Below are 13,099 nucleotides of genomic sequence, written 5' to 3'. Positions count from 1 at the left end.
TGTATATGTATATCAAATCATAACGTTGTACACTTTAAATATCTTACAGTTTTATTTGTCCATTATCCCTTAACAAAGCTGAAAATAAAGTCTAACATTAGAAGAAAAATGCTGACAGAATTTATCATCAGAAATTCGTCAGAGAGAAGCAAAATGATATAGGTCAGAGGCTCAGATCTACATTTAAAAAGTAAAACATCAAAGAAGGAATGAATTTAGATGAAACAAAATCTTTTACTTTTCATATTAACAATTGAAAAAACAGCTCTTTCTGCCGCCATCTTGGTTCCGCGTTCCCCGCACAGCCTCCTTTTTATTCCCTTCAGAAATGCCCGGTGAAGCCACAGAAACCGTCCCTGCTACAGAGCAGGAGTTGCCACAGCCCCAGGCTGAGACAGGGTCTGGAACAGAATCTGATAGTGATGAATCAGTACCAGAGCTTGAGGAACAGGATTCTACACAGGCAACCACACAACAAGCCCAGCTGGCAGCGGCAGCTGAAATCGATGAAGAACCAGTCAGTAAAGCAAAACAGAGCCGGAGTGAAAAGAAGGCACGGAAGGCTATGTCCAAACTGGGTCTTCGACAGGTTACAGGCGTTACTAGAGTCACTATCCGGCAATCTAAGAATATCCTTTTTGTCATCACAAAACCAGATGTATACAAGAGCCCAGCTTCAGATACCTACATAGTTTTTGGGGAAGCCAAGATCGAGGATTTATCTCAGCAAGCACAGTTAGCAGCTGCTGAGAAATTCAAAGTTCAGGGTGAAGCTGTCTCAAACATTCAAGAAAACACACAGACTCCAACTGTACAAGAGGAGAGTGAAGAGGAAGAGGTTGATGAAACAGGTGTGGAAGTTAAGGACATAGAATTGGTCATGTCACAAGCAAATGTGTCGAGAGCAAAGGCAGTCCGAGCCCTGAAGAACAACAGTAATGATATTGTAAATGCTATTATGGAATTAACAATGTAACCATCTTGAAAAGAGGACCTTTTTTTGGTGTTTCAAAAGAGTAACTGCAGCTGGGTTTGAAATTTGTACTGTTTCTATCATTAATAAAGTTATGGCTTCTTGTTGGATGAAAAAAAGAAAAATAATTGAAAAAACAGATGTTTGTTCAAAATAATAATAGTAACAACATACTGTGTGATTATAACATATGGATAAGTAAAATGATAACAGTTTTATAAGGGACAGGAAGGAAGAACTGGGAATACTGTGTTATAAAGTACTTGCTCTACCTGAGAAGCAATTTGATGTTATTTAAAAAGTAGATGTAGATTAATTGTAAATATGTATTGCAATCTCTACGGCAACTGCTAAAAATTTTTAAAAGAAGTATAATTGATATATGAAGAGAGGGAAAAAATGGAGCTATGTAAAATGTTCATTAAACCCAGAGAAGGCAGGAGAAGTGGGGAAGGAAAAAAGAAATAAGAAGTGCAGCAAACAAAAAATAGTTCCAATATGATACATATTACTCTAACTATATCAATAATCACTTGAAATCTGAATGTTCCAAACACTACAATTAAAAGTCAGAGATTATCAGAGATGATACAAACAAGACCCAACTATAATTTTGTCTACAAGAAATCCACTTTAAATATAAAGACATAGATAGGCTGAAAGTTAAGGGTACGATTAGTATACTAATCATACTAGTCATGCTAATGCTAGTAATAATTGAAAGAAAGCTGAAATAGCCATATTAATTTCAGACAAAGCAGACTTCAGAAGAAAGAAAAGTATCAGAAACAAAGAAATGAAAGAATATCTAACTAAATGGAGAGATATTCTATGTTAATAGACTGGAAACTCAATATTGTTAAGATGTTAATTTTCCCAAATTGATCTACAGATTCAATGAAATTCCAGTGAAAATCAGAGCAAACTATTTTGTAGATATGAACAACCTGATTCTAAAATTTACATGGAAAGGCAAAAGACATAGAATAGCAAAATATTACTGAAGAAGCAGCAGCAGCACAAAATTTGAGGACTGACACTACTCAACTTCAAGGCTTACTATAAAGCTGTATCAGTCAAGACAGCATAGTACTGTCAAAAGAATAGACACGTAAATCAATGGAGTAGAACAAAAAGCCCAGATATAGACCAACACAGATAGGTAAACTGAACTTTAGCAGAGAAGCAAAGACAATTCAATGGAGAAAGAATTGTTTTTTCAACAAATGGTTCTGGAACAACTGGACTTTCAAATGCAAAAAAATTAATCTAGACACAGACCTTAACCTTTCACAAAAATTAACTCAATGGATCATAGACCTAATGTAAAACAAACTATAAAACTTCCAGAAGAAAACATGGGAGAAAATCTAATTGACCATAGATTTGAGCTTTTAGATACATCAAAAGCATGATCCTTAAAAGAAAAAAATAAGTTGGATCTCAATAAAATTAAAATATCTAGTCTGTGAAAGAGAATGAAAAAACAAGCCACATATTAGGGGGAAATATTTGCAAATATATCTGATATAGGAGTTATATACAAAAGATACAAAGAACTCTTAAAACTTAGCAATAAGGAAATAAACAACCAAAATTTAAAATGGGCAAAAGATGTGAATAGACATCTCATTAAAGAAGATATACAGATGGCAAATAAGCATATGAAATATGTTGAACAGCACATATTATTAGGGAATTGCAAATTAATACAATGTGATACTACTATGTATTTATTAGAAAGGTTAAAATTCAAAACATTGCCAACATCCAATGCTGGTGAGGATGTAGACCAACAGAATGGTCACCCATGGCTGGTGGGAGTGAAAAATGATACAGCCACTTAGGGAGATAGTTTGGCAGTTTCTCACAAAGCTAAACATAATCTTACCATAGTATATGGCCATTTCACTCCTAGGTATTCACCTAACTGATTTGAACACTTACGTCTACAAAACAACCAGCTGCAAATGTTTATAGCAGCTTTATTCACATCTGCCAAACTCTGGAAGCTACCAAAATGCCCTTCAACAGGTGAATGGATAAAGTGTGATAGCATACAATAGAATATTATTCAGTAATAAAATAAAATGAGCACCAATATTCATAACGATATTATTCACAATACCCAAGAAGGTGGAAACAACCCAAATACCCACCAACAGATGAGTGGACAAACAAAATGTGATATATACATACAATGGGACGTTATTCAGCCTTAAAAAGACATGAAATTCTAACACATGCTACAACATGGATGATCCTTGGAAACATTAAGCTAAGTGAAAAAAGCCAGACATAAAAGGACAAGTACTGTGTGATTTCATTTACATGAGTTTCCTAGAATAGGCAAATTCATAGAGACAGAAAGTAGAAGAGAGGTTACTAGGGGCTTGAGAGGAGAATGGGGAGTTACTGAGTAATGGGTACAGAATTTAAGTTGCAGATGGTGAAACAGACAGCAGTGGTGATTGCACAATAATGTGAATGTGTTTAAAGCCACTAACTTGTATACTTTAAAATGATGAAAATGGTAAATTTGATGTTATGGATGTTTTACCACAATATGGATGACATAGTAAATATGCAATAAACATGTACTGAAAGAGGGAAAAAATGAAATGAGCTATCAAGCCACCAAAAGACATGGATACATCTAAAATGCATATGGCTAAGTGAAAGAAGGCATTTGGTGACGTGACCCTTTACCTCTGTGGCTTTCCTCCCCAAAACCCATTATACAAGTCTATTTGTGAGACAAACATCAGATAAATTACAATCGAGGGGCATCCTGCGAAACATTTGACCATAATTCCTCAGAACTATCAAGGTAATAAAAAACAAGGAAAATCAGAAAAACTGCCACAGCTAAGAGGAACCTAAGGAGAGACGACAACTACATGTAACGTGGTAACCTGGATGGGATTCTGGAACAGAAAGAGAAAATTAGGTAAAAACTAAGGAAATATGAATAAACTATGGTCTTCTGTTAATAATAGCATATCAGTATTGGTTCATTAGCTGTAACAAATGTATGAAAGTCATGCAAGATGTCGAAAATAGAGGAAATTGGCGGTGACAGGGAAGCCACTGTACTACTCTCTTCTTGATTATTCTGTAAATCTAAAACTCCTAAAAGTTGTTTTTTTTTTTTTTTTTTTGCGGTACGCGGGCCTCTCACTGTTGTGGCCTCTCACGTTGCGGAGCACAGGCTCCGGACGCGCAGGCTCAGCGGCCATGGCTCATGGGCCCAGCCGCTCCGCGGCATGTGGGATCTTCCCGGACCAGGGCACGAACCCGTGTCCCCTGCATCGGCAGGCGGACTCTCAACCACTGCGCCACCAGGGAAGCCCCTAACACTCGTCCTTATACATGGAAGAATCCCCAGCCAGAGAAGACCGATAAAAATTAACGTGTAACCAAATTCTTTCCTTCTCTGCGGGTCACACCTTCTGAGAGTCAATTAAAATAAGCAAAGAGAACCCAGAGAGCAAGTGTAAAAGCTGTTTGCTAAAATCCACAAAATAGGCAATGACTGGAATAGAAGTCAATAGCCAACAACTTGTCTTTCTGCCACAGGATACAAGAAAAAAGGTGTGTGGAACTAGTTTATACAGCAGGGTAATCTATCTCTGATAGTAAGTCCCCAGATTGCAGGAATCAGACACCTCATTGCCTCAAGCCCTGTTACCACAAAGCATGAGGTCATGCCCAGCACTGCTGTGACTACATAAACAGATGAGAGCCCGCCACGTTTTTTTATTATAGGTGATCTGCTTTTTATTTGCTTAAGATGCTTGAGATTTCCAGGAAGCCAAGGGCTGACCGGACCCGTGCTTGAGCAGTGGAATGATGGGGGAAACATCACCTGTCAGCTATGCCATCTTCTGCCCCGGGAGTTCCAGCAAAGAGTCCAGAGAGGAGTGCCAGCACCGGAGCTGCCTTTGAGATCAACCTCACGCTGCTCACTTAAGTTCTAGCTGTGGATTCCCAACTGCCGGTTGAGGATTTCTGTGTGAGATAGAGCCACAGCTTGTATATCATGAGAAGGACAATAAATCTATAATCCTTGAACAACGGGAAACATGGGTTGCTATCATCGAATCCCAGTGTGAAGAGGAAAATGAAATTGAGACTCCTAGGAGGCTCCCGCAGATCTGGATTCACATTTCCATCGGAGGGGAACCGGATGCTCTCCCTCCCGTGTTCCTCCTGTTGCAGCACTGTGTCAGGGGTTTTTACTCCACTACCCACTGAGGCAGGGAGAGTTACCGTTTCCCATCTTGTTCCTTGCCAAGGGAGGACGAGACACCCAACTAATGAGCACGTGGGATCTACGGAGGCATTTTCCTGGCACCTTGTTTTATTTCTTGATTTTGCTGCTGCTTTTTTTATTTTTACCAGGGTGGACAGGTGGAAGAGGTAACGTGGACCTTCTTCTGCCTGCTCTGTGCTGTCACCTCACAGATCAGTCACAGGTCAGTGGCCCTCCTCTCTTGTTCCAGGCAAAAGGCCCACCTGTGTGTGGCTTCTCTTCTAGACACAAGGCTGAAGGCTGTTCCCTGGGGCTTCTGAATCTGTTAGCGGCACCATACGTGAGGGCTATGATCCTCCAGTTTTAGGTGAGTGAATTCAAGGTCTATTTTTGCTCCAATTTCCCCACCAGTGAGTCACAAGCAAATGTGAATAGGATGCCCCCATTTTGATCTCAGCCTTGGCCTCTTTCTCAGTCCTGCTTTCCCAGGGAGCCCTGTATTTGGGGGACCGTTGGATCACCATTCATGAAACCGATGTACTGATTCTCACTGACTCCTTGGGTCTGTTCCCTACAAGTTAGAGCACAATAGGAGGACTAATGAGGGGTTGGAACCCCTACCTTTAAACATAGGTAAGTAAATAAAATAAGAAGTTCAAAACAGTCCTATTACATATTGCTGTATACCCCAAATTCCAAAATATAATCAATTATATAGAAACAGTACCAGCTCAAGGCACTTTTTTCCATCCCTTTTTCTTACCCCAAAATTTGAACCATATCCTCTGTCACTCATCTACTTCAGCGGAAGTAGAAAAATGACAGGAGAATCGTGAGATGTATGACCTGGGTTTTCTGGATGTCAGTTCTAACGTTCGGTGAAAACCCAGTGAGGAGGTGACATCTGTCTCCAGCAGCAGCGGTTCATCCCCCGTGCTCTCTTGGAGGCAATGCATCATCCCTCCATCGCTGAGCTGGACCTTTTCACATCACAGTGTGTCCTGGAGCATGAATACCCTTAAGCAAAATTCAAAAGGTGACCTCTTGCCTGGAGTGGCAGGAGGGGGAGGGAGATGGGAGGCTAAAATAAACTGCGTCGAAGTCTTCCATGTGCAGAGAAAATCTCATGATGGATGATTCCCTCCACTGAGCAACAGGAAGAGAATGCTGGATTCTGTTTCTCTATTCTAGGAGGGCATCCAGCAGCAGATCTGCACTTGTAAACAGAAAACCAAGCCATCAGACCACACCGGCTGTATCAGACGCCTCACATGCCCTGGTGCTCACCCCTTTTCTTCCAGCTCTGGCTGTGGCAACCAGCTGTGCATGGATGCAACCTGACAGCACCTTGCTGTGCTGCACATGGGGCTTCTTGGCATCTGCTGGAATCTCCCTAGCCGCTCTGATGCATGTGCATATCTGGGAGTATGAGCCACCCTGCACCAATAGACGTCCCTAGATAAACATTGTCCTCTTTCCTGTCTGGAGAGAACAATCCTGGCGTGCATGCTACCTGGCTCCTCAGAGGGGTCTCAGCAGGACTGAGGTCCATTTGCCCCTAGCAGTGACCAGTTTTCCCAGCTTCCGGATTACACTCTTCTCGGACTCCCACTCCTTTTCCTTGGGTGCACTTACATAAATAAATGATCTCCACATAACACCTGGATGCAGGCTCTACCTTGTGGGGGGAACACAGGCTAAAACACTAGTTTAACGGGCTTTTCAGATGACAATACTGCATGATCCTGAAAACTTGGGCACCCTCAAGATGACCAGATAGATAGATAGATAGATAGTTTATTTCTTTCCTTTTTGTTATGGAAATATTGATATATGCACAAGACTCAAGAAAATAGCTTAAGGGACCCTCATTTATCCATCTCTAAGCCTTAATAATTGTTAGCATTCTCCCTTTTCCAGCAGATGTTTTTAAGGGTACCTTGTTTGCTTATAATAAATGTTGAGATCCTCTGATTACCATGACTGCCTAAACATTAGCATAAGAGTACCTGGGTGTTGTAACAATCAGAAAATTTCTAAGCTCTAAAATGAAAACTAATGCTACTCTCCTTACCACAGTGACTGGATCAAGGACTGGTGTGTACTAGAGGCCTAATTCAGGGCAGGGTCTTCTCCCCCCGAATCCCCTCAACCCATCCCTACCCCCGTCACAGGATGGCATTTGGATGGGCAGACTTGACTTACTAGTCTCCTCAGACTAGAGCCCAGCATTTTGTTAGATAGTTGTGTAAAGCGACTTTCTTTCTCCTATTGAAGCAAACAAGGCAGCATGCATTCCCACAGTTTACTGGCAGCCACCCTGTGCTATGAAGCAAGCTGGCCTCAAGCCAACACCATAGAGAACACAGTAGGGACACAGAAAAGCACTGAGCGTTCCCTGATATCACTGAGTCATCGGATCAACTCTTGTCTGACACGCCCATGCTTTAGAGTTTTCGGTTATAAGAACCAATAAATTCCTATTGCTATTTAAGACAATATGGGTTTTCCATAACTTTCATACATATACATTCTAAATAATGGATTTCATTTAGAAGTCATGGCATTTGCAAGGGTTTTCAAAGTCTTTTCATCAAACATGGTTATAATAAAATTAAGAGTTTCAGTTATCAGGAATAAATTTATAAACATAAATTTATCTTTATGTTTCTATTTCAAGGTTACTAGATAAATGAAGTCTTGTTGGAGATGACCAGAGCATATCAGAGCTTGTCATTTTTTTTAACCATAAGATCATCATTACCAATGACTGTTTCAATAATTGTTTCAAGAAGGTTCATGAGTTCCCAAGCATTATGAAAACCTTACATTGAAAAATGATGCATATATTTGCATGAAGGTCTCCTCATTATTGTTGCTATTTTTTGCCAACCCCAAAATATCACTGCCACCCACTCCTCTGCTGCTGGAGCAGCAACTCAGTCTGTGACACTTTTCCTGGTGCCATCCTGAGTCCTAACTGGAACACTGACTGAAGGCAGCTGAGTAAAAGAGCTTGGGGTTTACCTAGCTCATCTTCATCAAGCTAATGCTTTCAGACGTCAAAATACTTTCCAAACTCATATCTTCCTTCCTGGATTTTTTTTTTAATGAATTTATTTATTTTTGGCTGCGTTGGGTCTTCGTTGCTGCACGCTGGCTTTCTCTAGTTGCAGTGAGCGGGGACTAGTCTTCGATATGGTGTGCGGGCTCTAGGCGCACGGGCTTCAGTAGTTGTGGCACGTGGCCTCAGTAGTTGTGGCTTGCGGGCTCTAGAGCGCAGGCTCAGTAGCTGTGGCACACAGGCTTAGCTGCTCCGCAGCATGTGGGATCTTCCCGGACCAGGGCTCGAACCCGTGTCCCCTGCACTGGCAGGCGGATCCCCAACCACCGCACCACCAGGGAAGCCCTTCTTTCCTGGATTTTCTACAACCAACAATTTGTAGTACTAAACCTGAAAGAAAAATTCTACAACCTTAAGAATTTATGTCGTAAGCTTTATGGGATAAAAATAGAGCAGCAGTTGAAATTTATGTTCCTTCAGAAGGTAGCAAGAATAAGGTCAGTACAGAATGCCCTCAGGAGTCCTGAAGCCAGCTCTCCCCATTACCTTACTGGTGCTTTTATTGCTTTTATTTCTCAAATGTAGAATGTATTTGCAAAGTCACTGTGTACTCTATTTGTAGAGAAATAAGGAAAGCAACAAAGATTCCCACTGTGACACAAGGACATGAAATATACTGTCAACTGGAGAAACTTATCCATCCCCTGCTGGAGCAAGACGACCATAGCTCTGAAGAGTAGGAATTCAGACAGAGAAGGGAAAGGCGGGAGCCTACCAGAAGGGCCAGGATGAGAGAAATAGGGAGAAAACAGGAGTAGGGGAATGAAGGGAGACAGAGAGAGGGAGAACTCAGCTGGAAGAAAGAGAGTGTGTGTTCAGTGGGACAAACTTGAAATCACAGAAAGCATCAGTGCCTGCCTGTAAGACAGGAAGAGATTATATGGTGATAATCTGTTCCTATGCAGGACAAATGCCATACAGTGACGTGTTACTAAACCAGGGGACAGAATCCATTTTCTGTTGCTCTTTGCTGGGAAAATTTTAGTGGTTTCACATGGCCTATGGACTCCAGGGACAAACACTAAAGTGACAGACACAGAACGTGTTTTATAATATGTCTCCATTCTTCCTAAACAACTGGATATACCTTTACTCCCTGCAACTGGATATCCACTCTATTCCCACCACATGATTCCTTTTTACATCCACAGAGAGTCATTTTACCACCTTACCTGCATCCACACTGCTGCCTCTCCCTGGAATACTCTTCTCATTCTTCACACACGTCTCTGTAGAAGTCCTACTCAATCAAGAGGACTCGCCTCACATTTGGCCTCCTCCCAGAAGCCTTCCTTAACCACTCCAGCCTCAACTGATCCCCCCCCACCCAATTTTCTGAAGGCTGGCTAAACTCAGCCTGGATCATTTTCTTTCTGAAACAAGTTGGGGAATGAATGAATGTACTAAGTAAACGGTTTGCACCATTAATGTCCATTCTTAATCACTCACTGCCTTGCTTTACTGATTATTTCATGCATAAATCTTTCTCTTTTTATACAAATTGCACACTCTAGACAATTAAGAACATAACAGATTCAGGGCTTCCCTGGTGGAGCAGTGGTTAAGAATCCGTCTGCCAATGGAGGGGACATGGGTTCGAGCCCTGGTTCAGGAAGATCCCACATGCTGCGGAGCAACTTAGCCTGTGCACCACAACTACTGAGCCTGCTCTCTAGAGTCCACGAGCCACAACTACTCAGCTGGCATGCCACAGCTACTGAAGACTATACACCTAGAGCCTGTGCTCCTCAACAAGAGAAGCCACTGCAATGATAAGCCCGCGCACCGCAACGAAGAGTAGCCCCCGCTTGCAGCAACTAGAGAAAGCCCATGCACAAGCAACGAAGACCCAATGCAGCCAAAAATAAATAAATAAATTTATAACAACAAAAAAAAGTAATAGATCCAACATCAGAAAAAAGACTTTTAATACTGGGAGTCTTCTGCACCTCTCCCTTCAATGGGGGTAGCATTTCCCTACCTCACTTTCTCCCCAAAGGAGAAGGGTGTTCTATATGAGAAATTCCTCTTTGTCTAAACATGTTTGTGGAATGCAGATTCTAGTAGATTCACTGCTTTAAAGAAATGTCTTATGCTTCAACTTTTAAGAGACAGGAAGCAATTTCTGATAATCAAAGGAGGTGTCTATTCTACACTAGCACTCCTAGAAGGAGAGACAACTCCTGGCCTGACAAAAAGAGATGCACTGTCCACTGAGCCATGTGGAGCCACAACTTGAAGCAGTATCACGTGAGAGCTGTCCCACTGCTGCGGCACTGCTTTGTGTTACGCTATTTTTAAATGGTGTTTGAAGATCCACATTCCCTGAGACTAACTAGCACCAGGAAAGCCCACTTAGAGTAAATTTATAGCACGGGACACACTTCATTGTGAATTTTATGATTTAAATAAAAGCTTTGAGGGAGATCAAGATGATGGAATAAAAGGACATGGAGCTCACCTCCTCCCAAAATACATCAAAATACATCTACATGTGGAAAAATCCTCACAGAATACCTACTGAATGCTGGCAGAAGATCTCATACAACCAAAACTGCAAGAAAGATCACCATATAACTGGGTAGAATGAAAGAAGAAGAGAAAAAAAAAGAATCAGAATGGGCCCTGGGAGGGAGCTGTGAAAGAGGAAAGGGAACCCCTATATAAGGCTATCAGCTGATTTCTCCAAAGAAATATTGCAGACCAGAAGGGAGTGGCAAGATATATTCAAAGTCCTGAAGGGGAAAAATCTGCCATCTAAGATACTCTACCCAGAAAGATTATCATTTAGAACAGAAGGAAAGGTAAAGAATTACTAAGAAAAGCAAAAACTAACAGAATACAGCAGTATTAAACCTATCCTAAAAGAAATATTGAAAGGCCTTCTTTAAATAGAAAAGAACCAAGAATCTACAGGAAAGAGAAAATCACAATGGGAAAGTAAATCACTTAAATAAGCCTGTACACAGATTAAAAAAAAAAAAATTCTTGTGAAAGCGATGATAACTACAATGAACAGGAAAAGGATAAACATGAAGATGTAAAAGAGGACACCAAAATCATAAAATGTGGGAGAGGGGAGTAATAAAATGTAGACTTTTTTAAAGAATGTGTTTGAGCCTATATGACTACCAGCCTAAAGCAAGTAGATATAGTAATAGGTTAGCATATTTGCAAAACAGGGTAACCACAAATCAAAAACATACAATAGATTCACACACACACACAAAAAAAAATACCCAAAAAGAAGAGAACTCAAGCAAGCAAAACAAAACGAAAATCATCAAACCACAAAAGGAAAAGCGGGCTTCCCTGGTGGCGCAGTGGTTGAGAGTCCGCCTGCCGATGCAGGGGACACGGGTTCGTGCCCCGGTCTGGGAAGATCCCACGTGCCACGGAGCAGCTGGGCCCGTGAGCCATGGCCGCTGAGCCTGCGCGTCCGGAGCCTGTGCTCCGCAATGGGAGAGGCCATAGCAGTGAGAGGCCCGCATACTAAAAAAAAAAAAAAAAGGAAAAGCAAAAAAAGGAACAAAGAAGAAATACAAAATCAACGGGAAAACAAGGTTTAAAATGGCAATAGGTACATATCTATCAATAATTACCTTGAATGTCAATGGACTAAATGCTCGAATCAAAAGACACAGAGTGGCAGATTGGATAATAAAATAAGAGCCTACAGTATACTGCCTACAAGAGACCCACATAAACTGAAATCAAGGGGATGGAAAAAAGATATTTCAAGCAAATGGAAATGACAAGAAAGCAGGGGTAGCAATACTCATATCAGACAAAATAGACTTTAAAACAAAGGCCATAAAGATAAAGAAGGTCACTATATAATGATAGAATGACCAATACAAGAAGAGGATATTACACTTGTTAACATATGTGCACCCAACGTAAGAGCACTCAAATACATTAAACAAATACTAATAGACATAAAGGGAGAAACTGATGGGAATACAATAATAGTAGGAGACTTTAACACCCCACTCACATCAATGGAAAGATCTTCCAGATAGAAAATCAGTAAGGCAACAGAGATCCTATGATACAATAAAACAGTTAGACTTAATTGATATTTTCAGGACATTACATCCAAACAAAACAAAGCAAAACACAGGATACACCCCAGAATTTTTTTCAAGTGCACATGGAACATTCTCTAGGATAGATCACATATTGGGACACAAAACAAACCTCAACAAATTTAAGAGGGTAGAAATTATTTCAAGCATCTTTTATGACCACAACAGGATGAAACTAGAAATCAACCACAGAAAGAGAAATGAGAAAAAACAAAGGTTACATGGAGACTAAACAACATGCTACTAAAAAACCAATGGGTCAACCATGAAATGAAAGAGGAAATTAAAAAATACCTTGAGACAAATGACAAAGAAAACACAACCATACAAAATCTAGGGTATGCAGCAAAAGCAGTCCTAAGAGGGAAGTTCATACTGACACAAGCCTTCCTCAAAAAACAAGGAAATCTCAAATAAACACCCTAACCTACCACCTGAAAGAGTTAGAAAAAGAAGAACAAATAAAACCTAAGGTCATCTGAAGGAAGGAAATAATAAAGATCAGAGAGGAAATAAATGAAATAGAGATTTTAGAAATTAGGAAAAAAAACAATAAAACCAAGATCTGGATTTTTGAAAGGGTAAACAAAATTGACAAACCTCTGGCCAGACTTACCAAGAAGGAAAGAGAGAGGGCCCAAATAAATCAAGAAATGAAA

The 13,099-nt window shown here is 40.7% G+C and overlaps 1 protein-coding gene across 1 annotated transcript; it reads left to right on the top strand.

Annotated features, from left to right (window-relative positions):
• The first annotated feature begins 326 nt into the window (after positions 1–326).
• Positions 327–1,090, top strand: LOC115845730 (nascent polypeptide-associated complex subunit alpha). The gene has a single exon (XM_060286184.1). It carries the CDS (start codon positions 329–331, stop codon positions 974–976), a length of 648 nt encoding a protein of 215 aa, XP_060142167.1. The 5' UTR covers positions 327–328; the 3' UTR covers positions 977–1,090.
• Positions 1,091–13,099: the final 12,009 nt, after the last annotated feature.

Source organism: Globicephala melas, chromosome 16, assembly GCF_963455315.2.
Source record: "Globicephala melas chromosome 16, mGloMel1.2, whole genome shotgun sequence".
Taxonomy (NCBI): Eukaryota; Metazoa; Chordata; class Mammalia; order Artiodactyla; family Delphinidae; genus Globicephala; species Globicephala melas.
This window is presented reverse-complemented; position numbering and strand designations above follow the sequence as displayed.

What these genes read in the sequence shown, in the direction of transcription:
- LOC115845730 (XM_060286184.1), top strand. Translation starts at nt 329, where the DNA reads ATGCCCGGTGAAGCCACAGAAACCGTCCCTGCTACAGAGCAGGAGTTG.